At 41.8% G+C, this 26,177-nt stretch overlaps 1 protein-coding gene across 2 annotated transcripts in view; it reads left to right on the top strand.

The window, feature by feature from the left end:
- Positions 1–25,911, top strand: part of STIM2 (stromal interaction molecule 2) — a 162,445-nt gene extending 136,534 nt beyond the window's left edge. Inside the window, exons 8-12 of one of the 2 annotated variants that reach the window (XM_062213281.1) lie at positions 455–622; positions 1,276–1,376; positions 1,595–1,833; positions 19,988–20,261; positions 24,223–25,911. In XM_062213281.1, the coding sequence (XP_062069265.1) occupies positions 455–622; positions 1,276–1,376; positions 1,595–1,833; positions 19,988–20,261; positions 24,223–24,700 (1,260 nt within the window). In that variant the 3' untranslated portion in view covers positions 24,701–25,911. The remainder of the gene's footprint in view (positions 1–454; positions 623–1,275; positions 1,377–1,594; positions 1,834–19,987; positions 20,262–24,222) is intronic. The other variant, XM_062213282.1, reaches the window with a different exon arrangement.
- Positions 25,912–26,177: the final 266 nt, after the last annotated feature.

Below are 26,177 nucleotides of genomic sequence, written 5' to 3'. Positions count from 1 at the left end.
TAAGGAGCTACACAGTAGGATCTTCTGGGAATGTTAGAGGTAATAGAAGAGTTGTTCACTGATTTTTGGTCATTTCTTCATTTCCTAATTCATAAAGAACAAAATGCACTGTGGAAAAAGTGTAGTCAATTTTAGTTTGTATATATGTGGATTTTTTTTTCTTTCAGTGAGCCTATTATAAAATGTAAAAACATGAGTAAACTTTGTACCTTAAGATACATAGAAGCCTGCTGTATCTTCTGTGACTTCGCAACTTTGCTTGGGATTTAAGACACATTTGAATCTTGAGCCTTTGTTTTAATGTTAGGGACACATCATTCTTAGACATAGTGTTTTAAAAAGATGTTTACAGAGACCATAACTACAATTGCCTTTTTGTTTATTTATTTATTTTAGTTTGGGTACTAGAAACATGTTTTAAACCCTTCCTTCCTGCCTCCTTTTCTTCTTCTAGGTCCGTATGGCTCTAAAAAAGGCTGAAAAAGAATTTGAGCTGAGAAGCAGCTGGTCTGTTCCAGATGCACTCCAGAAATGGCTTCAGTTAACACATGAAGTGGAAGTTCAGTACTACAATATTAAAAGACAGAATGCTGAAATGCAGTTAGCTATTGCTAAGGACGAGGTAAGCTTACACTTCAGAAGTCACTGAATTTGTTTCATAGGCTAGGGGGATTAATCAACCAAGATACAGAGATCTGAAGAGAAGACTTCTTATTTCAGATTCTTTTCTTGAATTGAAATTTGTTGAATTGAAATTGACTAAAGTAAAATTATTTATAAACATGTACACCTTAGTTGGGGTCACTAAAAATTCATCATTATTATATTACTATGATAAATGTTTTATACAGAGCTTTTCTCCTCTAGGTTGCTGCTTCATATCTGATTCAGGTTAGTAGTTACTAGAAATTAATGTTTGACACTCATCACCTGAAATAAGACTTAATCTGAACTCTAGCCAAAAAAAAAAAAAAACACCTCAGTTCATTCACTAACACCTCCATTACAGTAGGATGTAGTTAATATTCGTCTGACTTAGAGATCCAGATTTTTCTGAACCATCGAAATAAAAGAAAAATTCTCCAGAACAAAGTTCTGAATTTTGTCGATTGGCTTAGGAAAGCTTGCTTTCTCTCTCATCTGTTTTCTTTTTCAGAAAACAGGGCTCTATCTTGGCTAATAATTCACCAGTAGATTAATGATTATTAATATATTCAAAACCAAAAGAAGCTGGCTTTCAGACCTCGTCTTATTTTTCTCCCCTTGGGTTTCTAGGCAGAAAAAATTAAGAAGAAGAGAAGCACCGTCTTCGGGACTCTGCACGTTGCACACAGCTCCTCCCTCGATGAGGTAGACCACAAGATCCTGGAGGCGAAGTAAGAGTCCTGTTTTAGCTGTGTGGATATAAGTCACGGATAGACCGCTTACGGTTAAATTATTTAATCATGTAGAATTCTGTAACCTACATCGATTCTGACGCTGGGTAATTGCTTGGAATGAATGAATTGCCAGCTTGTGTTCTTGTAATTGCTTCTTATCAGTGCCCTGGTAAAGATCCCAGCGCAACATGTAATTCCTCTCTCGGCTTCTGCAGGAAAGCGCTCTCCGAGCTGACGACCTGTCTGCGGGAACGGCTCTTTCGCTGGCAGCAGATTGAGAAGATTTGCGGCTTTCAGATAGCCCATAACTCGGGACTCCCCAGCCTGACCTCTTCCCTTTATTCAGATCACAGCTGGGTGGTGATGCCCAGAGTCTCCATTCCTCCCTATCCGATTGCCGGAGGGGTTGATGACTTAGATGAGGATACACCCCCAATCGTGTCACAGTTTCCTGGTAAGTGCTGGCTTCAGCAGAGTGCGGTGCTGCAGGTTTTAGTAGTCATTTTCTACTTTGCCCTTGTAGAAATCATGTACTTTGAAATGCATAGCAAACATTTTTTTTTCATCCTTCATTTGCTGTTTTTTTCTCTTTGATATTAAAAATTTGAGTGCCTACTGTTTGAGAATACCCTCTGAAGTGCATATATGTATATATGCATTCTTTCTCTGCCGTGTATATATATATATATCATATACATAGTACATACTCAGAGTGTTAAGAAGCCTGAATACTTGATTGATCTGATTGATCAACAAATGTTAGTTTGAGCAACTGTTACAACACTGCGTATAATTAAATTGAAACGGGGGTAGTCACATACAAGCATGATCGACAGTAAAGATAGCACATTATAAATGCCAACTCATTGTATGAATGAAGAACTGAATATTGAAGGAAAACATCTTTCAAATGACAGCTTAACTTTGGAAATAAAATTAGAGGAAGATCTTCGAAACTTGGATTTGAATTCTAGCTCTGCTGTTAACCAACTGTGGGCTTTGGGCCAGTCTGAGATTTTTTTGCCATTCCCAGTAGGCATGTTTTAAATATTTTTTTTAACATCTTCAGTTCTTTTTTTTTAGTATAAGAATATTGCCCTGATGTATTTAAATCATATAATATGGAACAGTTTTCCTTTAAACAAAGCTAAACGTTATGTTTAGAAAACATACTTTTGTTGCTAGATAGTGGAACTCTTCTCAAAGGTTTTTTTTTTACATATATAATTTTTATTGTATCAGTTACTTTGGTTCTGTGCTTAAAAATTTTTTACATTGTATGAGTATATTAGCTGTAACTTTTTACAAAGTTGGTTAAGTTTTGAATTTATTTTTTACAAAGATCTATTTATTTATTTGAAAGGCAGAGTTACAGAGAAAAAGGGAGAGAGAGCGATAGATCTTCCACCTGCTTATTCCCGTCCCAATGGCTGCAACCAGGCCTGATGCCAAGAGCCAATAACTTCATTTGGGTCTTCCACTGAGTGGCAGGGGCCCAAGCACTTGGGCCATTTTCTGCTGCTTTCCAAGCACATTAACAGGGAGCCAGATTGAAAGTGGAGAAACTGGGACACAAATCGGCTCTCATATAGGATACTAGCACCACAGGTGGCAGCTTTACCCACTGTACCACAACGCTGGCCCCTGGATTTTGAGTTTAAAGTGATGTCTTTCTTGTATTTTTCTTTAAAGATTTATTTATTTACTTGACAGAGTTACACAGAGAGAGAAGGAGATGCAGAGAGAGAGAGAGAGAGGTCTTCCATCTGCTGGTTCACTCCTCAGATGGCCACAATGGCCGGAGCTGTGCCAATATGAAGCCAGTAGCCAGGAGCTTCTTCTGGGTCTCCCACGTGGGTGCAGGGGCCCAAGGACTTGGGACGTCTTCCACTGCTTTCCCAGGCCATAGCAGAGAGCTGGATCAGAAGAGGATCATCTGGGACTAGAACCGGCACCCATATGGGATGCCGGCACTGCAGTCGGAGGCTTTACCCACTATGCCATAGCGCCAGCCCCTCTTTTTGTATTTGAAATCATTTTTAAAAATTTTTTATCTTTATTATCTACCTGATCCATTTTTCGGTATTTGTGACTTCTTTGGAAACAGGATATTTAGAACAAGGTTTCAGAGATTGGGGGATAGAATTTAAGCATTGATTGGTTGAATATTCACATGGAAATTTGAGCCTTTGACAACACTCAAATCATGATATATGACTGTTTTCCACTTGGAATTTTTCAGTCTAATTGTTACACCTTTCTTGAAGTTATAATTTAGAAAGCGTTCTAATTTTTAAAATTTTATTAAATCAAAGCTTCATTTGCAAATTATTTCTCAGTCAGTGATTGTGTTCTTGTATCATTTCTGAGGTTTAAGTCTTTGGTTTAAACATGCACAGATAATGCCAGCAAAGTGAGGCGGCACCTAACCCTTAAAGAAGGTGGGAGGAGTGGGTAGATTGTAAATACAGTGGGCGCTCAGAGTATACGACCTCATTCATTTCATTCACCCATCTTGCAGGCTAATAGTGGTTTCAAAGTTATGCCTAGATCTAGGCTGGCTCTGCTGTTTGAATATTTTCCATTTGTGTTTATTTGAATTATACACCCATAAGTTCACCAAATGCAGCACCGATTCAAAGTATGTATGTACTTTTGGTTAGAAATCAGCTTTTTAAAGTCACAATGTCTCATTTAAATCTAAAATTATTTGATACCAGAATTGCTTATAAAGATGTATTCCCTAAATTAACTAGTTTTATTAAGTGCTTTGCTTTTGAGAAGCTCTTTGGGGCTGGCACTGTGGCCTAGCGGGTAAAGCTGCCGCCTGCAGTGCCAGCATCTCATATAGGCGCTGGTTCGAGTCCCAGCTGCTCCACTTCCGATCCAGCTCTCTGCTATGGCCTGGGAAAGCAGGTGGCCCAAGTGCTTGGGCCCCTGCACCCATGTGGGAGACCTGGAAGAAGCTCCTGGCTCCCGGCTTCAGATTGGCGCAGCTCCGGCCATTTTAGCCATCTGGGGAGTGAACCTTCAGATGGAAGACCTCTCCCTCTCTCTTTCTCTGTCTCTCTCTCTCTCTCTGCCTCTGCCTCTGTAACTATGCCTTTCAAATAAATAGATAAATCTTAAAAAAGAGCACTTTTTATTTTTTTAAAAAGATTTATTTATTTATTTGAGAGATGGAGTTATAGATAGAGGAAGAGAGAGAAAGGTCTTCCATCTGAAGGTTCACTCCCTGAATGGCTGGAATGGCCAGAGTTGGACCAATCCAAAGCTGGGAGCCAGGAGCTCCCATGTGGGTGCAGGGGCCCAAGCACTTGGGCCATCTTCCACTGCTTTCCCAGGCCATAGCAGAGAGCTGGATCAGAAGAGGAACAGCTGGGACATGAACCAGTGCCCATATGGATGCCAGCACTGCAGGTGGAGACTTTGCCTACTATGTCACAGTGCTGGCCCCTAAAGAGCACTTCTGAGTAGGGATGTGGGGTGGGGGCATCCTCATGTTCAGTACAAGAAAGCACCCTAACTGTAAATAATTACCTAAAGCCTAAGTAATTAAGTAATTGTGTTATACTTGAAAAAGTATACCAGTTTATTTGAAATTTAATATGATGTTCAGAAACCCCTGTTCTTATTTATTATCTGGAAAAAATAACCTAAGCTGGGGCAGGCGTTGTGATGCAGCAGGTTAAGTCACTTCTTGGGACACCTGCATCCTGTATCAAAGTACCTGAGCTTGTGTCCCACTTCTGTCTCTGAGCTAGCTTCCTGCTGATGCGTCTGGGAGGCAGCAGTTGGTGGCCCCAGTGCTTGGGTTCCTGCCATCCAAGTGAGACTGCATGGAGTTCTGGCGCCTCGCCTGGCCTGGCCTGGCCTAGCTGGTCGCCGACTTGCCAAAGATTGCAATTTGAGAGCTCTGCCTCCATCTAGTGGCACCTCGGTGCTACACCATTCTTAATTATTAAAGCATAATTTCTGAACCTAGTTCATAAGAAACCCTTGGTAGTGGAAGTAACATCGAGGGTAGAATGAGGGCTCTTTAATTTTGTACCCTAATAAGTTACCTTAAATATTAACTGCAAAATAGAAAACTATAGCAATAAATACACAGAAGAATATAGTCTGTGTTTAATTATGTGTAAAGAAAACATGCAGGAAATATCAACTGCCAGCCCTCTGTAGCTAGAAGAATGGATGGTCCTTATTTTCTTATTCCTGTTATAGTATCTACCAAATGCTTTCTTTGTGGGAACACTCTAGCAATTTATGTTAAAAAAACAAATTATTATAAAGTCTCTCATGTATTTGCAATTACTGAAAATAATATGTTTCCCGTTGAACAGATTTTAACATTTTGTCACGTTCATCTTCCTTTTTCTTAAAGTAAATCAGGACAGATGGAGCCGAGCCACCTCTTCCCCTTCCCCCTCTGCTCAGTTGTGCATCATCTGGAGGCTTATTGTAGTTTCATTACATAGCAATCTATGTGGTTGTTGTGTGCTTAAATTTTACATATGTGTTATTAAACTTTGTAACTTTTTTTGCTCAAAAGTGTGTTTATATGGATATTAAATGCATGTAACTGTTGAGTGTGAGTTAAGCACAATTTATTGCAGTAAAAGACCCCAGTTTGTTTCTCTTTCTCTACTGTACTAAGTTCTGTCTACTTTCCATTAGAACCTATACAGCAAGCGGCCTCCTCTCATGTCTGACCTTGAGCGTGACTGTGGGTGTCTCCGTGAGGACAGTTAGAATGGATTGCTGGGCCATTGGAAAGGCACCTCTCAGTCGGCACTGCCAAGCGGCCCCCAGAACGGTTCTGTCAGTGTTTGTGCTTAGCGTTTCTGAAAGTACCCGTGTGACTGGATCCTCACCAGTGAATTTGCACCCCAACTGGAGTGGGTGTCAAGTGCCACCTTCTTGTGTCTGACTCTTCGCTTCCTTCATGAGAGCTGAGGCTGACTACCGTTTTATCTGTTGGCGTTTGTTCTGATTTCTAACCATCTGAATTGCACGTCCTTGCCGTGGAATCCTTGAGGTTTCTTGCCTGATTCTTCAGGTTTTCTGGTTATTTGAGGTTGGTGGTTCTTCTTGGCTTGAGTGACAAATTTGTGACTCTGACTTGTGTTTTTCTGTAGCTTCTTTGGAAGATGATAGATTGCTGTTTGTTCTTCTAAAAGTTCTTACGTTTTTCTTTAATCCTTTAGTCCTTTAATCCACCTGCAAGTTATTTTTGTTCATAGTGTGAGGTTGTAATCTAAATATATCTCTTGATGTATGGGTGAACAGTTGTCCCAGCCACATTCCTGCCCCATCTCTGCCCAGTGCTAATGCCTTGCTCTCCATAGATCCAGGAATGCTTCTGGCTCTCTGGTCCCATTGGCTCCACTCTGCTGGTTGCTGTAGCTTTATAGGAATATGGGTGTCCTTTTTGAAGAGTAATTTCTAGATACCTTGTAGCTTTTCTGGGTAATTCTGTCTGTTACCTTGCTATAACAAATTATAATTCACATTTTTTTGATTCATTATGAAAATTTAATTCATTATGAAAATATTGTTTAAGGCCCTCAGTAAAATATTGAATAAAAGTAGTGACTACTTCTAATAGTGATTGCTGATTCTGACTTTAAAGAGAATATTTCCAATATTTTACTGTGAAGTATGATTTTTTTGTGTGTTGTTATAGGTAGAGATCACTTTTAAGTTAAGGAAATTTTGTGCCTATTCCTATCTTGCTAGATTTTTTTTAAATCAATGGGTGTTAAATTTTGCCAGGTCCTCTTTTGCCTAATTATAGGGATCACTAGTTTTATTTTTCTTTATTCTATTGAATTTTAATTTGTTTACATAAATTCTTTTAAATGTCAGTAAAACTATTTTTGCAATGACATACTATCTTTTTTTAAGATTTTATTTATTTGAAAGTCAGAGTTACAGATAGAGGTAGAGACAGAGAGAGAGGTCTTCCATCCACTGGTTCACTCCCCAATGGATCTAGCTAAAACTTCTAGTTCTTGATCGAGTAGGAGTGATGAAATTGGACATCTTTGTTTGGTTCCAGATCTAAAAGGAAATTTTTTTTAAAGATTTATTTATTTATTTGAAAGAGTTACACAGAGAGAAGGAGAGGCAGAGAGATCTTCTATCCGCTGGTTCACTCCCCAGCTGGCCACAGTGGCTGGAGCTGGGCTGATATGAAGCCAGGAGCCAGGAGCTTCTTCTAGGTCTTCCACACGGGTGCAGGAGCCCAAGGACTTGGGCCATCTTCTACTGCTTTCCCAGGGCATAGCAGAGAGCTGGATCAGAAGAGGATCATCTGGGACTAGAACCGGTGCCCATATGGGATGCTGACTTTTCAGGCCAGGGCTTTAACTCGCTGTGCCACAACATACTATTTTTATAATTGGATTTTTGTACCTTTAGTCAGACATGGGATTAACCAATAATTTGCCTATAATAATACTGTCTTTGTTTGATTTTGGTATCAAGATGATATTAGCATCATAAGTTGGAGTAATCCTATTCTTCTGTTCCATTCTTTGAAGCTTTTAGAGAGGAGATCAAAGATCACTTTGGTTGAGATCATCCCCACTGATTGTTGTATTACTTGTAGGCAGTACTCCCTCTGAGTCTCAGCTTCTTCCTCTAAAGATGTAGCCTGCTTTCTGGGAATATTTTAAAATTAAAACTAAATAATACCTATATAGCAGTTAGAAAAGGCTCTTTGCAACATTCAACCAAAGTGGTATAAAGTTTTACTCTGTGCTCTGGAGCAGTAAAAGATACAGATTGTTTGTTCTTCCACTATTTTAAAGAAAGCGCCTGTAAGTTGAACCTGGTATGTGTGTGTATTTTGGCAGTAGGGAAGGGGACAGTTTTTTCACATACTGATTCAGCTTCTCTGGTGTTTAAAGTATAGCTTTGTTCAATTATATGTTTCTCAAATATTGCCTATTATATTCGTGTTCTCAGTTTGCTGGCATAAAGTAATTCATACCATTGTTTCTGATTTTCAAAATCAGTTAAAGCTGTAAAGGTAGGCACAGGCATTTGGCGTAATAGTTAGAACGCTGGTTGGGATCCCTGTGTCCCACAGCCGAGTGCCTGGGTTCAATCCCTGGCTCTCGCTCCTGATTCCAGCCTCCTGCTGGTGACCCTGGGAGGCAACGGTGATGGCTCAAGGATTGTGTGTCTGCTGCCCCTCAGGAGATCTGCATTGAACTGTGGCTCCTGGCTTTGGGCCATTACAGGCATTTTGGGAGTGAACCAGCTGATGGGAACTCTCTGTCTCTCATATAAATCATCAGTAAAAAAAGCCAAAAAGTCCTTGAATCTTTTTGTTCCCAATAATTACTGACTTCTGTTGGCTCCCTTTTCCCTTTAATCTGGCATATTTTATCTATTTTACTTGTGAACTCTTATTTATTTATTTATTTATTTTTGACAGGCAGAGTTAGTGAGAGAGACAGAGAGAAAGGTCTTCCTTCCGTTGGTTCACCCCCCAAATGGCTGCTATGGCTGGCATGCTGCGGCTGGCACACTGCGCCAATCTGAAGCCAGGAGCCAGGTGTTTCCTCCTGGTCTGCCATGTGGGTGTAGGGCCTAAACACTTGGGCCATCTTCCACTGCCTTCCCGGGCTATAGCAGAGAGCTGGAATTGAAGAGGAGCAACCAGGGCAGAATCCGGCGCCCCAACCGGGACTAGAACCCGGGGTGCCGGTGCCGCAGGTGGAGGATTAGCCAAGTGAGCTGCGGCACTTTTTTTTTTTTTAACTTTTATTTAATGAATATAAATTTCCAAAGTACAGCTTATGGATTACAATGGCTTCTCCCCCCCCCATAACTTCCCTCCCACCTGCAACCCTCCCCTTTCCTGCTCCCTCTCCCCTTCCATTCACATCAAGATTCATTTTCAATTCTCTTTATATACAGAAGATCAGTTTAGTATATATTAAGTAAAGATTTCAATAGTTTGCACCCACATAGCAACACAAAGTGAAAAATACTGTTGGAGTACTAGTTATAGCATTAAATCAATGTACAGCACATTAAGGACAGAGATCCTACATGATATTTTTTATAAATTGATTAATTTTCTATGCAATGTCCAATTTAAAAACCAAGGTTTTTTTTTTTTCATTTTCAATTATCTTTGTATACCGAAGATTGATTCAGTATATACTAAGTAAAGATTTCATCAGTTTGCACCCACACAGAAACACAAGGTGTAAAAATACTGTTTCAGTACTGGTTATAGCATTACTTCACATTGGACAACACATTAAGGACAGATCCCATATGAGACGAAAGTACACAGTGACTCCTGTTGTTGATTTAACAATTTGACACTCTTGTTTATGACATCAGTAATCTCCCTAGGCTCTAGTCATGAGTTGCCAAGGCTATGGAAGCCTTTAGGGTTCTCTGACTTCGATCTTATTCCAACAGGGTCATAGTCAAAGTGGAAGTTCTCTCTTCCCTTCAGAGAAAGGTACCTCCTTCTTTGATGGCCCCGTTCTTTCCACTGGGATCTCACTCGCAGAGATCTTTCATTGAGGTCTTTTTTTTTTTTTCCCAGAGTGTCTTGGCTTTCCATGCCTACAATACTCTCATGGGCTCTTCAGCCAGTCCCAAATGCCTTAAGGGCTGATTCTGAGGCCAGAGTGTTATTTAGGACATCTGCCATTCTATGAGTCTGCTGTGTCTCCCGCTTCCCATGTTGGATCATTCTCTCCCTTTTTGATTCTATCAGTACTGACAAAGACACTAGTCTTGTTTGTGTGATCCCTTTGACTCTTAGACCTATCAGTGTGATCAACTGTGAACTGAAGTTGATCACTTGGACTAGTGAGATGGCATTGGTACATGCCACCTTGATGGGATTGTATTGGAATCCCCTGGCACATTTCTAACTCCACCATTTGGGGCAAGTCCGAATGAGCATGTCCCAAATTGTACATCTCCTCCCTCTCTAATCCCCACTCTTACATTTAACAGGGATCACTTTTCAGTTAAAATTTAAACACCTAAGAATAATTGTGTGTTAATTACAGAGTTCAAACAATAGTACTAGAGCAAAAAAAAAATACTATAATGGGTAAAGTATTGCATTGTACATCAACAGTCAGTACAAGAGCTGATCAAGTCACTGTTTCTCATAGTGTCCAATTCACTTCAACAGGTTTCCCCTTTGGTGCTCGGTTAGTTGTCGCCGATCAGGGAGAACATATGATATTTGTCCCTTTGGGACTGGCTTATTTCACTCAGCATAATGTTTTCCAGATTCCTCCATCTTGTTGCAAATGACCGGGTTTCATTGTTTTTGACTGCTGTATAGTATTCTATGGAGTACATGTCCCATAATTTTTTTATCCAGTCTACTGTTGATGGGCATTTGGGTTGGTTCCAGGTCTTAGCTATTGTGAATTGAGCTGCAATAAACATTAATGTGCAGACAGCTTTTTTGTTTGCCAATTTAATTTCCTTTGGGTAAATTCCAAGAAGTGGTATTAGCCAAGTGAGCCACGGCACTGGCCTTGAACTTTTATTTTTCAAAAGAACACTTGGTTTTGTTGATATTCTCCATTTCTTTCTGTTTTTCTTTTTTTAAAAATATTTATTTATTTATTTGAAAGGTAGAATTATAGAGAGGCAGAGGCAGAGAGTGAGAGAGAGAGAGAGAGGTCTTCCATCTGCTGGTTCACTCCCCAAATGGCCACAACAGCCAGAGTTGTGCCAATCAAAGCCACATGGGTGACAGGAACTTAAGCACCTGTGCCATCTTCTGCTGCTTTTCCCAGGACATTAACAGGGAGCTGGATCACAAGTGGAGCAGCCAGAACACAAATAAGCACCCATATGGGATGCTGGTGTCGCAGGCGTCAGCTTTATCTACTATGCCACAATGCTGGCCCCTCAGTGGCTATTTTCTGTTAGCATCAGGCATTGGTTTACTCTGTAAATACTTATTGAACATTTACTTTTTGCCCAGCCCTATGCCAGATGTTATAATGCAGTATTGACCATGATTCATGATTGTTGTCTTTTGGACCTTGGAGTCCTTTGGAGAACAGACAAGAGCCATGCACTGAGATATGTTATGTAATGAGGAAGTGTAATGTGGTATTACTAAATTAGCACAACAGGGAAAAACACCTGAAACTTGGAGAGGTTGGAAGAATTCTTGAAGAGCTGCCATTTAAGGCAAGACCTGAAATGACAGGTCAAGGGAGAGATGGGGAAAAGAGGCGTGGAGAGAAGAGAGAGATGGTATATCCAAGGAACTGAGAGAGGTACACTCCTATGACGGAAGAGAAGATACTAGCTCCACAACAGGAGCTGGATGAATGGGGCAGTCTATTCCATGTTAAAGAGTTTGGCTTTAAGAGTTTTAATCAGAAAGATGTCACTTACTGCCGCGGACCGGCTCTCGCGGAGTCTCAGACCGAGGGAGAACGAGGGAACGAAGAGCCAGGAGAGTCAGAAATCGGCGGGGAAATGACAGACAGACACACACACGTTATGTGTATGTTACTGCTGCGATTTATTGTAGTAAGGCTTGGGTTTATATAGTAAAGAACAATGCTGCAGGCAAATGAAAAACTTTTATCACAAAGGTTGACAAAATGAGTTAAAACAATGATGTCATATGAGTGGTTTAGTGGGGACATTGTTTTTAGACAATTTACGGAGGATGAGAATTGACCTTTGACTTAGTTTCACTTACTGAGGATGAGAATTGACCTTTGACTTAGTTTCACTTACTGAGGATGAGAATTGACCTTTGACTTAGTTTTACTTACTGAACTGTTTAGGGGAATAACTGTCCAAGGTTTTGCTTGCCCTCTAGGTACCTGGAGATAACCTCTGAGTAACCTTAACATTTTTCTGTTACTACAATGGGAACCTAATGACATGTTTTGACTTGCATTCCTGGCTTACGGGAAACTTCTTTTTCTTGATTTTTTAGTTTCTGAGAATATGAGGGTAAGCAGTAAAGTGTAAACACAGCTGGTAGATAATGCATAATGAGATCATCAGCAGAGCAGAGACACGGTGTCCCCCAAAATTTAGCAAGGACAGTCTTCGGCTCCCCTACTGTGAGTCGAGGGTCGTTACAACCGTGGACTGCACAGGAATCGCCTGAGGCTAAACTCCGACAGAGCGCGCACCCCAAAACCCTGCAGCTTTAGACCCCCGACGCAGCAACATCTTGCCACGCGGGTATCACAGCTGTGGGCGTGGCAATTCCTCCCTTTTTATTTTTAAAATGAAGCTCGAAGACTTCCTGCTGGACGCTCTGTAAAGAATCAAATATGCATTTTAGAATTCCAGGAAGAAAAATTATAATTAGCAATACTACTAATGCCACTATCCCTATATAAATGAGGTAGTTTTTCCAATTTATGGGGTTTAAATTTTTGATTCCTGCTTCTAAACTAGTAGCTATATCTTGCAAATCCCCTATTTGTAGCCTTGATTGACTAGTAACAGCAATTTCCTTTTGCAAAGCGTTTAAATCATGCGTAACATCATTATCATGCCAGACACCCTGTAAATGCGCTTTCACTTTTTCCCAAGATTTTGAAGAATTATATGGTAGCGGAGTAACACAGATTGACTTAAAGTTACTATGACAATGAGCAGAAAACATTGTAACACTTTTACAGGTTTCCTATTTAGCCACCCCACAGGTTGCACAATAGGTGGATTAGGAACATAAGCCCAATATGAAGTCCCCTCAGTTTTTGGAGTTGAAATCAAGGCAAGAAAAGCCACAAAAAGATAAGAGGTTGTGCGAGGCTTCCCCTGCTCAGCGAGAAGCTTCTTGGCTTTCCGAGCTAGGCGACGGACCATCGTCCAGGTGATTTTCTGCCTCTGCTGGATTATTTTCAATTTTTTCATCTGATGTTCCATGCGTTTTTTTTGTTTTGTTTTGTTTTTTCCAGCGTCGCTGCCTGCGGCGCTGTGCCGGGGACCGCCCTGATGAGTCTATTTGGGATCCAGATGGGGCAGTCGGCATCCTGTGGGAAAACACAAGCATAGCCTCGTCCCGAGGTGATTAGCACATCCGGACCTTTCCACATTCCTGTTAACAGGTCTTTCCAGAGGACTTTGGGCAGGGGGGTTTTATAGACCTCCCTGTCCCAGTGTCGTAGGGCCGCTGTAAGGCCCTTTCCATCAGCATTTAAATGATTTAAAACAAACAATGAATGAGACAATATATGATGGGGTGAGAAATAAGAATTAGCAGTTTGAAGGCGTTCCAATTGTAGTTTTAATGTTTGATGAGTTCTTTCAATGATTGCCTGTCCTTGAGGATTATAAGGAATTCCTGTAATATGAGTTATGTGCCATTGGGCACAAAAATTTACAAATGCTTTAGAGATATAAGCTGGTCCATTATCAGTTTTGATTTGAGAAGGAATGCCCATAATTTGAAAACACTGAATTAAATGTTGAATAACATCTTTTACTGCTTCTCCCGTTCTAGCAGAAGCATGCACAAAATGAGAAAAGGTGTCAACAGTCACATGTACATATCCCAACTTACCAAAAGAAGACACATGAGTTACATCCATCTGCCAAATAATGTTAGCTTTTAAACCTCGGGGATTTACACCCATTTTTGGAGGATGATGTACTGGGGGACAATGAGTACATTGTTTTACTATTTGTCTTGCCTGTTCTCTAGTAATAGAGAACATTTTTCGCAAAGAGGCTGCATTTTGATGGTGAATATTATGACTTTCTAATGCCTCCTGCACTGTAGCTACAATAGACTGGGTATGCATATCTGCTATGGCATTTCCTTTTGCCAGAGGCCCTGGCAATTTACTATGGCCTCTTATATGTCCAATAAAGAATTTTGCTGTTCTTTCTCTTATTAATTTTTGTAATTGTTTTAATAGAGTAAGAATGGGTGATTTTCCTGATAAGAGAGCTGTCTCTAAGGCTGGAAATAAATTAACCACGTATTTAGAATCTGAATAAAGGTTAAATGGTTGTGGAAACTTTGTAAAGGCCAATATGACTGCTTTAATTTCCGCTTGCTGGGCGGAAGTCTTTTTACCACTTTCAACATACACACCGTGCTCTTCAGAATAAACCACAGCACAACCTGAAGATGACCCATCAGTAAAAATATTTTGAGCTTTAGCTAAAGGTTGCGGCGAAAACCAGACTGGAAATACCAATTCTACGTGTCTTGCAAATTCTATGATAGGATGTTTTGGATAATGATATTTTATCTGCCCTGCATAGTTTTGCAGCGCTATGACCCAATCTTCATTATTTTGCATTAGTTCCTCTACTTGACTTTTATTGTAGGGTGTGACAATAGTGGCTGGCTCCTTGCCAAACAATTCTTTAGAGCGAGCTCTACCTTTGGTAATTAGTAAAGCACATAAATAAGGATAATCTGCAAGCATCTTTGCCTGTGTATGAGGCAAGTGAAGCCACTCCAAGACTCCCTCCTGCCATAGGCAAGCTGTAGGCGTATAAGCTGTTGCAAAAATCAAAAGACACCAGGGCACAACATAATCTATCTGATGTACACGTGCCTTAGATAAGGCTTTGTCAACTAATTGTAATGCCTGTAAAGCCTCTGGCGTCAATGTCCTTAGAGACTTAGGATTAGAGTCACCATGCAAGATGGAATATAAGGGACTCAGTTCTCCTGTAGTAATCTTTAAATGAGGTCTTAGCCAATTAATGTCTCCTAATAATTTTTGATAATCATTTAATGTTCTTAGCCTATCCCTTCTAATTGATATCTTTTGTGAAACAATATAATTATCTTTTATTATTTGTCCCAAATAATTTAAAGGTTGATTTCTTTGCACCTTATCAGGGGCTATAACCAAGCCATGAGCAGTTAAAGTTTGAATAGTATCATACAACAAATTATCTAGTATAGCAGAATTTTCATGAGCCAATAATATATCATCCATATAATGAATTATATATGCAGTAGCATATTTTTTCCTTATTATTTGCATGGCCTTATCGACAAATTTTTGACACAAAGTAGGAGAATTTTTCATGCCCTGTGGCAAAGTAACCCACTGATACCTTCTATAAGGTTGTTTAAAGTTTGATGAAGGCACACTAAAAGCAAAATGTTCACAGTCTGCCGGATCCAATTTTATAGTAAAGAAACAATCTTGTAGATCTATAACAATAATTTTCCATCCTTTAGGAACAGCAACCGGAGATGGCAGTCCAGGTTGCAAAGCACCCATGTCCTTCATGGCTGCATTGACTGCTCTTAAATCTTGTAAGAGCCTCCATTTACCTGATTTTTTCTTTATAACAAATACTGGTGTATTCCAAGGACTTTTTGATTTTACTAAATGCCCTTTTTTTAGTTGTTCTTGTACTAGCTGCTCAAGAGCCTGTATTTTTTCTTCTGTTAGGGGCCACTGACTCACCCACACAGGTTCTTGAGTCAGCCATTCTATTTTATCTGCTACCAAATTTTCTGCAGTGGCCCCTATATAAAATGCTGTTCATTTAAATTGTCTGCTGTTACCAATTTTACTTCCATTGCGTCCAAGAAATCTCTTCCCCATAGGGTAAATGGTAAAGAGGGAAGAACATAAGGCTGTATATATCCTTCCTTACCCTCACAAGTCCATTTTAACATTGCTGAACTTTGCAGGACACCATTAGCTGTCCCCAAACCCAGCAATGAGGAGCCTGTCCGATGTATTGGCCAAGCTGAGGGCCAATCTGAGGAAGTAATACATGTTCTGTCTGCTCCGGTATCAAGGAGCCCTTTAAATTTTTTGCCATTAAGAGACACGACTTTGAATGGACGCTGGCCAAGATCTTGCATTAAAAACACACCCTCATCAGTGCTGCCAAACTGGCCTTGGCCCCTGCTTTCTTGTAGAATCCTGTTTGGCAGGTTTACATAAGGCAGCAATAAAAGTTGAGCTATCCTTTGTCCTTTGTGAATTTGGATAGTCTCTTTTAGAGGTCTGATCATTATCTTTATGTCTGCTTCAGTGTCCGCGTCTAAGACACCAGGAAGTACTTCAAAATTTTTTGCATAATTTGAACTTCTGCCAATTATTAATCCTACAGTTTGAGGCAATAAGGTTCCTTTTACATTAGTGGGCACTAAAGTTACTCCGTCCCACTTGGACACTATAATGTCTTTTGAGCTTGCCAAATCCAAGCCTGCACTACCCGGTGTTGCCCTAGGCAAATCATGCACAGTAAATTCCGGGGCTTTAGGATTTAATTGATGTTTCTGCCCTGCTGACTCCTCTCCCTTTGGTGTGGGGCTAGGAGACCGCCCCTTATCTAGTTTTTTGTTTCCTCCTGTTTCTCTTTTAAAGGAGTCCCATCTTTATGGAACTTGGACTTACACTCATTTTTCCAATGTTTTCCCTTCTTACACCGAGGACACAGCCCCGGCGGCCCTTGCTTCTTAGCATCCTCCTTAGGATGTTTGCATTCCCTTTGCATATGCCCTGGTTGACCACAGTTGTAACAAACATTTATAGATGATGATTTGGCGCCTCCTCCGTATGTTTTCTTAACATATGTACTGAACTTCTGACCTTTCATAGCTGCAGCATAGGCCATTCCCTGGACTATAGCTGGTGAGGCATCTAAACATGCTTTTACATAATCTTGAATAGTTCCTGTCTTTCTAATAGGCCGAATTAAATCCTGACACAATGGATTAGCATTTTCCCAAGCCAATTGTTTTAAGAGCATGTCTGTCCCCTCGGAAGGGGGCAGCATCCTCATTACTGCTTCTTCTAATCTGGAAATGAAATCCTGATAAGGCTCTTCCATTCCCTGTCTAATACCTGCAAAAGTTTTTACTGTTTTTACCGAGACAGGAAATCCAGATTTAGTCAGCATTTTCCGTAACATGACAACTAGCATCTTTTCATTCTTTGACAATGAATGCCCCATGGTTCCCAAGATTACTTACGCTTAACCGGTAAACTTTCGCCGGCAGGACTGCAGATCCTTCGTAAGAGCCGTTTCTAACTCTGAGGAAAGAAAGAGAAAGATTACCTGTCCTTCAGGTCCCTGTTCGGGCGCCACCTGCCGCGGACCGGCTCTCGCGGAGTCTCAGACCGAGGGAGAACGAGGGAACGAAGAGCCAGGAGAGTCAGAAATCGGCGGGGAAATGACAGACAGACACACACACGTTATGTGTATGTTACTGCTGCGATTTATTGTAGTAAGGCTTGGGTTTATATAGTAAAGAACAATGCTGCAGGCAAATGAAAAACTTTTATCACAAAGGTTGACAAAATGAGTTAAAACAATGATGTCATATGAGTGGTTTAGTGGGGACATTGTTTTTAGACAATTTACGGAGGATGAGAATTGACCTTTGACTTAGTTTCACTTACTGAGGATGAGAATTGACCTTTGACTTAGTTTCACTTACTGAGGATGAGAATTGACCTTTGACTTAGTTTTACTTACTGAACTGTTTAGGGGAATAACTGTCCAAGGTTTTGCTTGCCCTCTAGGTACCTGGAGATAACCTCTGAGTAACCTTAACATTTTTCTGTTACTACAATGGGAACCTAATGACATGTTTTGACTTGCATTCCTGGCTTACGGGAAACTTCTTTTTCTTGATTTTTTAGTTTCTGAGAATATGAGGGTAAGCAGTAAAGTGTAAACACAGCTGGTAGATAATGCATAATGAGATCATCAGCAGAGCAGAGACACGGTGTCCCCCAAAATTTAGCAAGGACAGTCTTCGGCTCCCCTACTGTGAGTCGAGGGTCGTTACAACCGTGGACTGCACAGGAATCGCCTGAGGCTAAACTCCGACAGAGCGCGCACCCCAAAACCCTGCAGCTTTAGACCCCCGACGCAGCAACATCTTGCCACGCGGGTATCACAGCTGTGGGCGTGGCAACTTACTTTTCCATTTTGCAGTCAGCACGCAGGTGAAGTGTAGAGAATAAACTCATGGGAAGAGATCAGTTAGGAGACTGGTCTAACAGTCCAGGAATCTGTCAGCAGTGGCGACATAGGGAGTAGACAGAAAACAGGTTAACAGTTGCCAGGAGCTGGGCACGGAAGGGTTAACCCCAGCAGGGCACAGGAGTTTTGGGATAGTGGGACTATTCCATCTCTTGATCATGATGGTATGCATCTTTTTAGACTCATAGATTGTATGCTGAACCTGGAGAGTTTCACTGTATTAAGTTCCACTGCAATAAACCTGATCATTAAAAAAATAAATAAAATGAAGAGAGATTCCAGCTGAAAACCAGTGTAGGGTAGAGGAGAGTATTTTGTTGTGTTTATTTTTCTCTGCTTGGTTTTTTAGGTTTATATTTTCAGCATTTGTTTTTAAGTGAAAATATAAGCTAGGGAAAGAATAATCAGTAACTAAGGTCCTTGAACCTGGGGTAAAGAGTTGGATAGATAAATGGAAGGATCGGAGTGTATAAAGCGGAAGGACAGAAACCTGATTAGAATCCAAGTGTCTGATACCTCGACTTATAGTTTTTAAGGTTGAACAATTCTTACGGTTAGCACAACAAAGCGTGCCCATGGGTGGAGCGTAGAGACGAAGGTCACAGGAGAAGACATAGAAACTGTCTGTTCCATGGTGAACGTGTGGGATAGGTCTTTCAAGTGAAGTTGCTCGTGCAGGTGACAGTCATGTGGGTGGACTGAGAGGAGAAAGGAGACAGTGACCAGGGAGGGACCCGTGAGTAGACATGGACGATACATACTCTGTAGCCCATGAGCTTCAGAAGGAACTTGTTCGTTTGGAAAGTGCTGAGGAATAAGGGTTTGCAAGGCGGCACCGGGGAGTGAAGAGCCACTGCCCCTGGGTCCTATGCTGTAGTATGAGGTGTGCGGCACTGAATGGCGTCAGCTTTAGAAGGTGGGTCTGAGGCGAGCTGTGTTTCCATGAAAAGAGGAAATGGACTGCCCCTCCAGTGGGGACAGTGAGGATGTGGGGGAATTTGTTTACCATCTGCATAGGTCTGGGCAGACTGGCAGCAGAAACAGGGTGACTTAAGGCTTACATTAGTTCCACAGTGATCGGTGTAGAAGAGACAAGTTTTGGTCTCAGTTGGGCCTAGTGAGCTCTGAGATGGAAGGGCAGTATTTTAAACTTCTTGAAGTTCAGTCAGGTTGTGCTACCTCAAGAGATACCATTGTTTAAAAAAAAAAGTTCCACCCTACTTTATATTGTGGTTCTCCTGTTTTATTGTCAGCATTCATACAGTGTTGGCAGGACAACACAGAATCTTTATTAGTGTGCTATAAGGATTTCTAAACTTAAGGATTTGTTACCTTGGGCAAGTTTTTTAAACCTTTGTGATTAGTAATGTTAGAGTTGATGTGAAAACCTCATGCGTTTATGGTAACTTCCCTTTTATTTTTCAGGTCTGTTTTTACTTTTGTTACATTTCTGTTTTCTTAACTTCCCTAGTATAGGTGGTAGAAAATGGCTATAGTCGCACAATTACTTCGATGAAGGGAAATAGAACAGTGGCCCCTTGGTGACATCATTGCCCTAGTGTGTGCGTTTGTAATGACCGTGCAGGGAGTGTCGAGCTGACTCAGTCAGGGTTTTGTTCCTTGCTGTTTTCCAGGGACCATGGCTAAACCCGCTGGATCGCTGGCCAGAAGCAGTAGCTTGTGTCGCTCTCGTCGCAGCATTGTGCCGTCCTCGCCGCAGTCTCAGCGAGCCCAGCCTCCCCCGCACGCTGCTCACCCGCCGCACGCGCGGCACCCCCACCTCCCCCAGCACACGCAGCACTCGTTGCCTTCCCCTGATCCAGATATCCTCTCCGTGTCAAGCTGCCCTGCGCTCTATCGCAATGAGGAGGAGGAGGAGGCCATCTACTTCTCAGCTGAAAAGCAATGGTACTGGCAGTGAATACAGTGCGGCGTATGTTGGAGTCGGGAGGAAGTGAGCCGTGAGGATGGAAGCACGGTGGGAGGAGAGGTGCACTGTGTTCGTGTTCTGACCTTGATGCACATTGTTATTTATGGGCCTTGGACAGCGCCGCTTCTCAGCTCTCGGTTCCTGTGGTACATGTCCAAGCCACATTCTGCTCAGGGTCTGAGCAAGCTGAACCCAGCGTGCTGCCGGGGTTGCATTCTCATCCAGAGTTCAGGGGCCTGCCTCCAAGCCCTCGTGGCTGTGGCCGACTTCAGTTCCTGGGGGTTGTGGCACTGTGGTACGGGTTCTGGTACCTTCTGTGAGGGAGAGGCCATTCTCAATTCTAGAAGGACACTGCTGTGCCTTGCTTTGTGCCCTCCACTTACAAAGCCAGCAGTAGAGAAGTTCCCCTGCAGGTACTCCTCTCTATTTGATCACTAGACTCAACTTTGAAAAGACTCCCCTGAATAATAATCTCCATATTACAGTCAGCTAGCTGGAGGCCTTGGTTTTCTCTGCGTGGTCCCTGCACAGCGGCACCTATGTGTGTTTGATTGAATAACTGGAAGGTGTGTGTGCCTCAGGGCCTGGCAGAATTGGGGACCATCTTAAAAATTCTGCTTCATAAGCATTTGATTTGAGATGTAAGTGCTTAGACGCCACAGGACACAGTCGATGGAGGTCTCAGGATGTGAACTCACTATATGAACAATTTTATGTGTAAAACGGAGAACATGAGCTGAAATGTGCTTGAGCACAAAGAAACATCTGATACCACTTAGTGTTAAAAATATTGTTGTCACTTAATGATTCATCCTGTTAATGTGCTGGAACAAGCAGTGTCATACGCCAAAGATTTAAAAAAAGTGTTAGAAACTTAGAGGAGGAGGTTGCATTCATAACTTCTTTTCACGAGATGGGTGCAGCAGCAGCGCTGTATTCTAGTTCAGCCCAAGGATAGCCATGCTCCGTGAGTCCTGGTGCCACTGAGCTCTTCCTGAACCACTCTCCTTTTGAAGCAGTGTGTCATTGAGGGACAGAGAAACTGGTGTTAGTTTCAGATTTTACCACTGAGCCGCCATGGGGCCACAACATCTTACCACCTCCATATGAGAGAGTAAGGCCATGGGCTGGGTGCCTTCAGGGATCCCTGTAGCTCTCTGTCACATGACTCCCTAGATGACATTGTCAAGTAATCATTTTCTGTCCACAATGGAAATTGTCCGATTGGCAGAGGATCACTGTAGCATGTTCCTAAGGAGGTGATCCTGGTTTTGTATCCTCCTTGTAGTTGGAGAACTTGTTGCCCCTCTGTGTGGACAGCACTTGGTGATGGGCTCTTTGCCGTGTAACTGTAGCCATCAGCACGATGGCTGTGTGGCTTCTGGAAATCAGTAGGAAGACTAGTGCTGTGCCGTCCAGTAGGGCTTTTTGCATTGATAGACATCTTTGGTCCTCATCTCAAACAGCAGTGTCAGAAGGTCACAGCTGGTTCATAAATATGAGAAGACTTCACATTCTAAAACCTTTCCTCCTCTTCGTTTTCAGTCGCTCAACTATTGAATCAGCAGAATCTTTACAAAATGATAGTATTTAATATTTACTGATCTGTGTACGTGTGTGTGTGTGTGTATGCCCATTTAAACCTCCCTCTGAATTAGGTCTTCTCATACATGCATAAAATTTAGAAAAGAACATGCTGTGGGAAGACTGTGCAATTTTCAGTTGTTCTAAAGCTGCACTCCAAATCAGAGTAGTTATGTAGAACAAGCGACACTTTGTTGTTATTTGTTTGGGATTTAGAATGTTGGAAGTAACATTCATGTATATAGACATAATTACATAAATTAGGCAACTTAGAATACATCTAACATATATCCACATAAAATATATGTCAAAAGTAGATACTATACCTCCAATAAACATGCATATAAATAACGTGAAGAATGATAGTAATTGTAGGCCATCCAAGTGAGAGGTGGTTCAGTTCATTCACTCTGTAAGTATGAAGTTAGTCCTTGCTATGTGCTATGCACTTGCGATAGCTTGAGTTCCCAAGACAAGTGATAGGAGGTCCTGGCCTGGTTCTTGCTGGTGGATTATAAGCGTGTGTGTTCTTGCCTTCCTATTCTATCCTTAGCTCTGTTCCTTTTCCCAGTTTGTTTCTTTTGCCAGCTACTTTTGCCTTGACCCTCTCATCCTTAATTATCCCTTTCGTGAAACGAACAATATTCACAGCGGGCTCAGTGCGTATGAAAGTGAACAAGGCACGATCCCAAGTCTTCAAGATCTAACTCTGCTCATTTACCCAGCACGTTTCTATTGAGTCCCTCCTGTGAGCTTACCACTATTCTGATAGAAAGAATACAGAAGTTAGGAAGGCTCCCTGTTCTTACTAAGGTTGTTTCCTTCTGGAAATATCCTCTTAGGCACTCCTGAGTTCTGAGGTGCTAAAGACAGGCAAACAGAATGCTGTAGTAGGGCAGTTAGGGAGTGTCTCTGGGGAAGGGCAGACGGTAACCATGTACAGATGGAGAGGGAGGCAGCCATCTAGCCAAGGGAGGAGTGAGCACAAAGCCCCAGGATGCTCCAGGATTGCAAGTTGGAAGAGAGAGGTAGGGTGTGCCTCGGAGAGAGAGCCAGGGCCAGACAGGTGTCCTAGGCCTTGACAAGGATGTTGGGTTTTCATCCATGTATGAGAGAAAGCGTTGGGAAGTTTGGAGCAGGTGAGTGATGTGCTGATTGCATTTAAGAAATCACTTTAATGGCTGCCTGGGGAAGTAACAGAGAGGGAACAACAAGAACGGAAGGAAAGAGACGAATTAGAAAGCTGTTGCAATCATTGAAATGAGTTCATGGTGCTTGTGGGAAAGGGATGGCAGGAGGGAGGGTGATAAGAAACGGAGATGAGCTAGATTTTGAGGGAATGGCTGATTCCATTTTCTTTCTTTTTTTTTTTTTTTTTTTTATTTTTGACAGGCAGAGTGGACAGTGAGAGAGAGAGAGAGAGACAGAGAGAAAGGTCTTCCTTTGCCGTTGGTTCACCCTCTAATGGCCGCCGCGGTAGCGCACTGCGGCCGGCGCACCGCGCTGTTCCGATGGCAGGAGCCAGGTGCTTATCCTGGTCTCCCATGGGGTGCAGAGCCCAAACACTTGGGCCATCCTCCACTGCACTCCCTGGCCACAGCAGAGAGCTGGCCTGGAAGAGGGGCAACCGCCGTTTTCTGTACATTGGCTGTGGAGTTATGAACTTTATTTCTCCATTCGTGTCCGCTTTTCTGTCCACTGTGGAGAGAAGTGGGGAAATGCTCCAAGGAGGAACCCTGTGAGGATTGATCAAATGTCTGTTTTTTTAAATAGCATCATATACTTCCTTTTACTTCGCATGCACTCCCACGGCCTGCTGTGCCTCAGTTCCCCTGCCTCCCTGCTTTAAAACTTGTCAGAACTTAGAGGGTAGCCTAGTATATCACCTCCTTCTCTAGAAAGCTGTATTTCATCATGTAATATCTAAGAAATGAGACAGCGCCCAAGATTTGTCTTTTCCAATATATATATATTGTCAACTCTGAGTTAAGAAGAAAAACACTCTGTATTGAAACAAAACACTTAATTCACTGAAGTGGTAAAGAAAAAGCAAACTGCAACACTTAAACATCTTCTCTCTGACGGTTGAAGAAGGGGTAACTTACATTATGTTACTTCTTATATTTTACTATTTCATTGTCATAGTTTGTTAAAAATTCAACATGAATGTTGGTAAGCTGTATTATTTAAGGTAACAATTTTCTAATTTGGTTGAAAGGTGTACGGAGTTGCGATATTCATCTCCCTTTCCGATTTTAACGATTCAGCCCTGAAAGTCGTTTTAGTTAGGGTATCAGCCAGTGCTCTTAGGGATACGTAGACATCAAATGTTCACCTTGCTTTTGTCTCCTTCAGGGAAGTGCCGGACACAGCCTCCGAATGTGACTCCTTAAACTCTTCCATTGGAAGGAAACAGTCTCCTCCATCAAGCCTGGAGATATACCAGACGTTGTCCTCGCGGAAGGTCTCCCGGGACGAGCTCTCCCTGGAGGACTCCTCCCGCGGAGAGTCACCCGTCACGGCAGATCTCTCCAGGGGCTCCCCTGATTGCGCAGGGCTGACGGAGACCAAGAGCATGATCTTCAGTCCCGCCAGCAAGGTGTACAACGGCATCCTGGAGAAGTCGTGTAGCATGAACCAGCTTTCCAGTGGCATCCCGGTGCCCAAGCCGCGCCACACGTCCTGTTCCTCAGCTGGCAACGACAGTAAAGCGGCCCAGGAAGCCCCCACGGTCGCCAGGATCGGCAGCATCCCACATGACCTTTGTCACAACGGAGAGAAAAGCAAAAAGCCATCAAAAATCAAAAGCCTTTTTAAGAAGAAATCGAAGTGACCTGACAGCCTCCGTGGAATCGCATCCAAGTGGCATCTGTAAACTTTTACCTCCCACCCCCCACTCCTGGTTTTTTTTGTTTGTTTTCATTTTAGGAATGTTACCCCTGTTGGGGCTCTCGGGACCGGGGTAGGCCCCAGTGGAACGTCCCTAAGGGCCACTGTCTACTGCCTGCTTACTTAAATGACTATACAGTCGACTCGTCAAGGCAGTTAGTATTGAAAAATCAAGAGAGGAGACAGTTTACAGTCACTTCTGCCTATTTATTTCTGCTTTGTTATTAGTGATGTAAATACAATATTTCGTTGAGAGCCACTATGGACTTACAAGCTTTAATGGACTCGTAAGCCAGCATGGGCTTGCCAAAATTTCTTGTTTACCAGAGCATCTTCTTATCTTTCCACAGAGCTTATTTACATCCTGGACTGACTAACTTAAAAGAAGTAAAACCAATTGCACTACTGTTTTCCAGACTGGAAAAAAAAAAATCTGCAAGTGAAACTGTATAGAGTTTATATTATAAAAATGACTATGGATAAGGGGACTGTTTTCACTTTTAGATCAAAATGGGTTTTTAAGTAGAACCTAGGGTTTCTAATTGACTTGATTTCTGGAAATGAAAACCCATGCTTTTATTATGGGAAGCTTCTTTAAATGCATTTACTATTACAGAGTTTCAAGTTCTGCTGTAAAGATCATGTCGTTTCGTTTTCCCCAGGGCTTTCACTGTGATTTACTGCATTGCAGGCTGTATGATAAAATATAAATAATTTAAAGAGAGAAGGCTCTTGATTCCTTATGCAAGCGGAAGAGTTGAAACTTGATCGAAGGACTTAAAACATTCACAAGCTTAAACCGAGGCGGGGGGGTGTGGGGATTCAGGCACTTGTTTACAGACTTTGAATAACTGCAAAGGATTTATGGTTTGTGAGAAATTTGTACTGTGGAAAAGATAATAAATTGGAGACGTTCTTGCGTGGGATTGTGCTGATTTTTGTTGATAACACTCCACTAAAAACACTGTATGTTTCCTGGAGAGCTGTGTAAACTGTCTTACTGCTTAATTGCAATATAAGAAAGAGTGATGTTTCAGAAGTAAGTTGTCAACAAATTTCTTTCTATTTTATATTGTTTGTCATATTTTTATGTAGTTTGAAATGTTTAAATGTTCTAATATCAAGATTAACAAATATAAATTTATGGTGCATTTAGATTGTGTTGTTTTAATTTGTAAAGCTGGGTGTTCATTCAATGGACAGGTTGTTGGGTAGCTTTTGCCGGTGAGAATTGAGTCACAGGGAGCAACGAAGAGCATTAGCACCTAGGGGTTTCTGCTTCTACCACAGTTAAAAATTTGGTCATCAGCAATCTGTTTAATGCAACACGGATGGATGCTCGGGTGAACAGCAGACACATAATAACTAGCGTGGTTTTCCCGTCTACACACACAAATAATGTCTACTCCAGTGCTACGCAG

This window comes from Lepus europaeus, chromosome 16, assembly GCF_033115175.1.
Source record: "Lepus europaeus isolate LE1 chromosome 16, mLepTim1.pri, whole genome shotgun sequence".
NCBI lineage: Eukaryota > Metazoa > Chordata > Mammalia > Lagomorpha > Leporidae > Lepus > Lepus europaeus.
Note: the sequence above shows the minus strand (reverse complement) of the source record. Positions and strands in the feature narration are given on the sequence as shown.